Source organism: Vigna radiata, unplaced genomic scaffold (assembly GCF_000741045.1).
Source record: "Vigna radiata var. radiata cultivar VC1973A unplaced genomic scaffold, Vradiata_ver6 scaffold_23, whole genome shotgun sequence".
In the NCBI taxonomy this organism is placed as follows: domain Eukaryota; kingdom Viridiplantae; phylum Streptophyta; class Magnoliopsida; order Fabales; family Fabaceae; genus Vigna; species Vigna radiata.
Genome location: NW_014541837.1, coordinates 1,132,095 through 1,139,270, shown reverse-complemented (window position 1 = coordinate 1,139,270; position 7,176 = coordinate 1,132,095). Strand labels below are relative to the sequence as shown.

General features: G+C 33.3%; 1 protein-coding gene across 1 annotated transcript; it reads right to left on the bottom strand.

Moving 5' to 3' along the window:
- Nucleotides 1–903: 903 nt before the first annotated feature.
- LOC106778551 (probable WRKY transcription factor 69) lies at nucleotides 904–3,374 on the bottom strand. The gene is made up of 3 exons (XM_014666521.2): nucleotides 2,993–3,374; nucleotides 2,763–2,906; nucleotides 904–1,748 (listed from the first exon to the last, which is right to left on the bottom strand). The coding sequence occupies exons 1-3, from the start codon at nucleotides 3,136–3,138 to the stop codon at nucleotides 1,271–1,273; spliced, it is 768 nt and encodes a 255-aa protein (XP_014522007.1). The 5' UTR covers nucleotides 3,139–3,374; the 3' UTR covers nucleotides 904–1,270.
- Nucleotides 3,375–7,176: the final 3,802 nt, after the last annotated feature.

Below are 7,176 nucleotides of genomic sequence, written 5' to 3'. Positions count from 1 at the left end.
GGTTTTCTCTAAATGTTTTCTCAATCTTTTTACTTAACCATTTGAAATTCAATAATTTCACATTAAAATCTCTATTACAGTTGTGAACATCAATTATTTTTCTTAGCTCACGACTTCACAACAAACATATAAGTGTAATAAACATATCATTTACATTTTTCCTCTGCACCCAAACATTTAACTAAAACTATCTTCTTATTGTTCTTAACAAATTTTAAATTCTTCACATTTTTCAGTGCATAAGTCTAAATGGCTTTTGTAAATTCCTTCTTCTCAGTGAAATAAGTTCCTACTTCCTATTCGTATTCATCCCTGCCTTTTGGCATTGAAAGCCTTGCAAATCTATTATAAATTTCTTTATCAACACTTTCCTCCTCAAATTTGTAGCGTTCTCAAAATCTCCTTTCCTTCTTCTTGAATCAACGTTTACAAATAATTCAAATCCTTATTCTACTTCTTTATCAAATCCCTAATTATGTTGAGAACATTTTACCTAATGTACAAAAACAAGAATTAAGTTTTAAGTCATTAAAAACATCCACGTGACCATATTTATTGTATCTTGAGGTTAACTATTTAAACAAAGTTAAAGATTTATTCTTATTTATTACACATTAAAAAAAACTCAATTAATATAACTAATAATAAAGGGTTTAATTGAAATTTTTGAAAAAAAAAATGAAAATTGGTAAAAGAAATATATTCAACCTTCTAAGCTTTTAACAGTATCATCTAAAATTCATAAAAAGAATGTATTACATGTAAACTAAACCAACAGGATTTTTCTCGTAGAACTTTGCCAATAATTACTTATAAAAAAATTGTACAGATTTTATCTATACTTCTATGTTAGTTTAAATGGTTGCTTAATCTTATAAATATATGATAGTTCCTATTTTAGTCTTGATATTACAAGAAAGAAAATTGAGTTGTGCTAAGGATAAGATCTTTATTTGTCTTTCCAGAGAGAATCTCGGAACAATGATGGTGAATTTTCACTATTGAGGTGCATGTGGATTCTAATCTGTACAGAAGAAAAAACAATACTGAACAATTCTTCAGAAGAAGATACCATGCTGTAATTAATTGTTTATTATTCAAATGTACAACGAAAGAAAAAAGAAAAAAAGAAACCCATGATTCGTAAATTAATTTATTTAATTATTTCTGTACTTTTCCAATTTTTTAATAGCGCACGATTTTCAGGCCGCGAATATAATAATTTGTCACTACGTAATAACGCGGGACGGAGAGAAAGGGTCCAGCCGCGTTATCCTGTGATGCCGCCACACCGGATCGCGCTGCTCCTCGGAATATTCCCTCGCCGGAAAACCACCGAGCACTCCGGCAACTCGTCGAGATCGGCGAAGAGCGACTCGTCCTCCTCCCTCATCGGCATCGCCACATCATCCACCTCGCCGCAGATCGGGCTCTCGAGGACGCCGGTGGACGCCACATCATCGAACCACCGAAAGTGGTACTGGCTGAGCAGAACCGCCGCGTCGCCGGCTAGTTCAAAATCGGAGTGAGTCGAGAACACGGCCATTTCCTCCTCCGGCGGGAACCTTGCGGCGGACTCGGCCGGCGAGGCGGCGGCGGAAACGGCGGAAGAATTGGATTTTGGGAGGGGGACGGAGTGGTTGTGGTCGTTGGCGTAGGTGACTATGAGCTTTGTGGGATCCACACGGCTTCGCTCCACTTGCTTCCTTGCGGGACACCCTTTTGAACTGCTGCATCGGTAATATCCCCTGCGTTTTCAGATTCAAATTTATTATTTTTAATTATTAATTGCTTTCATCAATTCTGCATTATTCTGAATAAAAAGAAAAAATCATAATAGAAAAATTTAGGAGAGAGAAGAGTGATGTGGATTGGGATGATAATCCAAAAAAACCAGCGAAAATGCCACTTTCATCAATTTTGCCCTATCTCAAGCGCGTGTTTCTCAATCTCAATTCCTTAATCCATATTATTCTTTTATTTTTTTTCTTCCCACATTAATCATTATCTCCTTAAACTTTTATTTATTTAATAAAAAATGTTCACATTTAAACTAAAATTTAACTGATTTTATAAAAATTCAAGCCAACAACAGTATCTAGTGCAAATGCTATACTTATTTTTGCGTTATATACAAAATTTACATCATATCATTAAAAATAGTAAATAAGTTGATTATTTTTCGGCAAATGTACTGATTTTTATATAGTTGGAAGTTGTTCAAACTGTGAACACAATGTTGCATGAAAAAAACATGCATGCTCTTATCCAACCGAAGATCATAAAACGCAGTCGTAAAAACAAAGTGGGATGAACCGAAAAGAAGAAAAAAATGTCCACTTTCATCAACAAAAAGATCAAACATAGAAAATGACGGCTTCCGACTACTTATTTTTATATTCCATCATTATTGTGGCGTGAAGGCAACGCGGTTCGTTGGTCGCGTGTGCGCTCACAACACCCAAACTACCACCACAACACAACCCCGATCCACATTTTAGCACAGCCGGGTTTTCCCCGCCGGCAACGGCGGCTGCCGCCACACACTTCCAGTTCTAGAAAACAACTTCAAATTATATGATTCAGTAGTAAATCGGTTCTTGTTCTAGAAGAAATTTAGCATTCTTCAGTCCAATTATTACCACCCTTCAAACTTAAGCTATAATTAGCATGTGATTTAGCTAAAAAATTATGGTTAAGTGAAACAATTAAGGTAAATGAATGTATGCCTGCAAAGGTGGTAAACATAAAATAGAGCATACCTTGGGTAAGGAGAGCCTTTGATGGGCTTTTGGCCGTACTTTCTCCAGGCCCATGAATCGGACGGTGGGTACGTCTCTCCTTTGCTCTTAGATCCATCCACGTCACCGATCGGTATCGTCACCACCCTCTTCTTTATCTCCCTCCTACGTATGGTGCCATGAACGTAAACCTTTCAACATTCAACTCCCCAATTCCCATGAAAAATAGAAAGAAGAAAAAAAAAAAAAACCTTTTCTTAGGTGACGGTGCTTCTGTTTTAGTGTCATCACAGGAAGAAGGAGAAGCAGGCCCAGGTTCTGAGGTGGGTTCGGGCTCGGGCTCGGGCTCATCTGGGTTAGCCACCTGTATCGGTTTGTTGAATCTACGGTGGTACATGATGGGTCTGGAGAGAAAGTAAATCTGGGTGGTGGATGTTTATACAATTTGGTATATGTTGTAGAAATAGTGAAGTGATGAGTGAGGATTGGGTTGAGAAGAGAAGAGAAGAAGGGTGAGAGAGAAGGGGTTGGGGTTGGTGTTTAATATGAGCCGCCATGGTGACAGATTGGCAGCAGCGTAGTTTATTGTGGACGTGCGAGCAAATACCCAATTAATAAAACACTGTTACATGGGAGGGGTTTTATCTGATGAGGTTAGGTTCATGATACACAATGTTTTGGATTCATTCAATGGCTGTTTTGTCATCACCCTATTAGTCTATGTTTGAATGTGTATAGTGTATTACTATTGGCTAGGGTTAGTAAAATATGTGTGCAATGCTTCGTATTTTCAAATGTCTAGGTTGTGTTTGGTGACACGGCATCATACCAATATGTGTGTATCTGGTTTTAGAGTTTTCTCGGATGTTTTGTGCTATTAATTCAAATTTCTTAGATTTTTCAGTGAAGTGTGAAAACAATCTTGTTTAACAAGACTTTTAAATCAAAATTGGAATGAATTTCTTTTTTATTGATTTAATTAATGTTTGCTGCCTTCTGATGTTTTTAAGATTATTGCATGGTTCTTAATTTTATTATGTTTCTGTAGTTTTAAATTTCTTTACAAAGTTAGGATCAAATCAAAGGTCACGATCACATGATGATATGTGATTACAAATGTTTATTTTTTAATTCATTTTCTAAGTAGTTACGGCTGATTTTCTAACAAGGACACCATAGTTGTGAGTAATTTTAAATCAAAATTGTAGAATCGTGAAATAATAGTTAGAATTATAGTAGCTTTATATATTATACTTAATAAAAGATGGAAGGAGGTTAGATAACAATAATTCAAATAAATTAGATTTTATGAAAATACATTATTATTGTTGGGATTAATTAAATTTTATTAGCTTATTGTTTAACTGATCTAATAAATATTTTTTTCATTGTTATCATTCTTTATTTTTAATATATATATTTCAACTTCTCATAAATTATCTAAGTAATTTTTATTCAATCATAGTATCTTCAAAGACTTGATATAATGATGTTGTTTCTAAGTTCAAAGATAAAAAGATGATGACATTTTTTTTTTAATTATTTCCTGTACAAATTATTTCTTTTTTTTTCATAGGTCAGTTATTTTTTTAATCTCTTACAATAGAAGAATATCATATAAAACATTCGTCAATAAAACTTTGTACGAGAGTTTACTCTGAGGGATTTTGCTCTATAATGTTCTATAGTACAAAATCAACACATTAAAAACATGGAGAGATCATACATTATATTATAACATTATAACTGAGTCATGGAATAACTTTTCTACTGAAATATGTTAACATAACATAAAAAATAAGATTCAAAGTCCTTAAGACCTTAAATCATATAAAAATATATATTTATATGAAGCTAAAAACAAAAGATTAACGATAGTGTGAATCTTAAACATTGTAAGAAGATTTTAAAAACAATGTATACAATAAAATCTTCAAAAATTAAATTAAAACTTAATAAAATAACTCATTAAAAAATATAGAAAAAAAAGTTGGTTGGACAATAAATTATTATGATGGAAGAAGAAATTATAACTATTGAAGTAGTTTTCCTTCACCCACTTTTTTTGTGATTTTCTCTTTAAAAATAAAGTCACCTTAATTTATTAACTTTGTTCCTTAATTTATGCTTCTAATTTTTCTTTTTCAGTTCTATCAAAAGAATTTTTAAATGTTAGATATATCAACTAAAAAGTGTAATTAATCTCTCTTTTTCTAATAATTTTAGAACTAAATAGAAACTAAAAAAAGTACAATAAAAAAATATTTAAAAGAAATGAGACTTGCAAGCATAAAACAGTTATAATCAGATGAGATTGTCATAAAAGATATTGAAATCAATCTTTTGTGTTGGTATGAACGCATTTATGTAACATGTGATGGACAGAATTTTAAGGAAAATGATATTTTGACACTAATTTTTGACACTGCACACGTGTCAAAACGTGATTGGATGATTTCAAATTAAAAAAGCTGAAACAAGGGCATATTTGGAAGAAAAAAATCAAACCAAATGTGGTTCGAGAATTAGGTCAGACACGAAGTGGGAGAGGTTGCGAAAGGAAACAGAAATGAAAACACTGAATCAAATACAGAATAAAAACGGTTGGTCATTAACTCAATTACTATGCTTCCAATCCCAGATTAAAGACAAGTACACACTACTCTAATCCAAATTCGACACGAATCACCCAACTAAGCGAAGGCTAATTCGGTCTTCAAAATTACAGACTAAGCGAATGCAATGCACAAATTTAATCAGTCATCCACCATACAGTCTAATCAACGAAGCGAAGAATTGACACCAATTAGGCAACTAAGCGTATACCTAATCGCAGGCAAACAACAGATTAAATATTGAGCAGAATCAAAGCAACAGTATGGCAATTAAAGTGCATGAATCTCATGGAAACAAAGTAATTTGCTAACAACCAACCACCTAACCTAAGCTAACATGACAACTAAATTAACACTACCAAATATACTAAACAACATTAAAGCAAATGAAAATACTAAACCAAACACTACAGTAGACAAATATCCAAACATAATTGAAGCTATTAAATTGCTACAAGTAAACTAAACATTAAAAACAATTCATTAATGCAAATAAAAGACACTTAAAAATAAAGGAACGTGAATTAAAATAATAAGACTTGAAAATAAAAATTAATAAATTGGATTTGAGAAAAAATATTAACATGCAAAATAAAGTTGATTCAATTGACAAAAGAAAACAATGGATGAATGGATGTTGTTGGGGTTTACAATTTCATCTAATCCGCCCTCTCTTATCTACTCCTCTTGAATATTAGTTTGATTAATTAATTATTATGCGACTTTCTTAATTGAGTTTTGCTTGATTCTAAGCTCATTCCGAGTAGTAAAGGGTGTAATTTGGTCCAAATTGACATATGAAAATAATTGTTTTTCAACCTTCATCAACACACCAAACTTAGAATTTTGTTTGTCCTCAAGCAAAACAAAACATTTATATCTTTCATAAACACAACTTAAACATGAACTAAAAGAGTAACTTGAGATATACATTTTAGCTACATATTTATATATAGATGGATAATGATACTTTGACACCCAGAATTTGACAAATTTTTGACACCACCACGTGTCAAATTCTGGGTGGTCCACGTGTTTTAAAAAAAATAAAATGAAAGAATGACGAGGCTTATATTCTGTGAGGTTCTAAAGAGGGGTTTTGAAATTCAGATTTCAAATTTGCATTTGACAGATTGGAACCAAAAACCTAGAGAGAGAAACTCTCCCTCCCGCGACAAGCTCCATCCCCGTTTCCACCTTGACATGTCGTTCAACGGCCACCGGAGGACCACCCAGAGGCTCTGTTGCCGATCAATGGTGGAAAGTGGTCAGCCCCTGTCGTACCCTGCCGTCTCCATTCGTTGGCGTACCTTGTTGTCTCCCTTCGCCATCTTGCCCTGCCTTTATTTTGTGAACTTTATGTGTTATTGTTGATGAAAGAGAGTGGTTGTTCAAATGAAGTTTGTATGGACATTATGCATGGTTATTTAAGATTTTGTAAAACTGAATCTGTAGTAACAAACCTGGGAGCAAAGCGCAAATAAGTGGGTAGTTCAGGCAAACTTTTTGCACAAGGGTGTCAACTTTGAAACTGGCCTTGTTTTTTAATTGAACAAACTTTTTTTAACACTTATTAGAATTATTGGATATAAAAGTGATGTTGAGCCATTGATGATCACGAGTATATGGATGTACATGGCCAAGAGAGAATTATTGTTAGCACTCAATGTGTAGTAACAGACTTGGGTGTAATACGCAAATAAGTGGGTAGTTTAGACTGACTTTTTGCACGAGAAGGACATCTTTGAATCTGCCACTTGTTTTGAACTGTAGAGTTTATTGTTAACCAATTATATTGAATAAAATTCATTAATTATCCT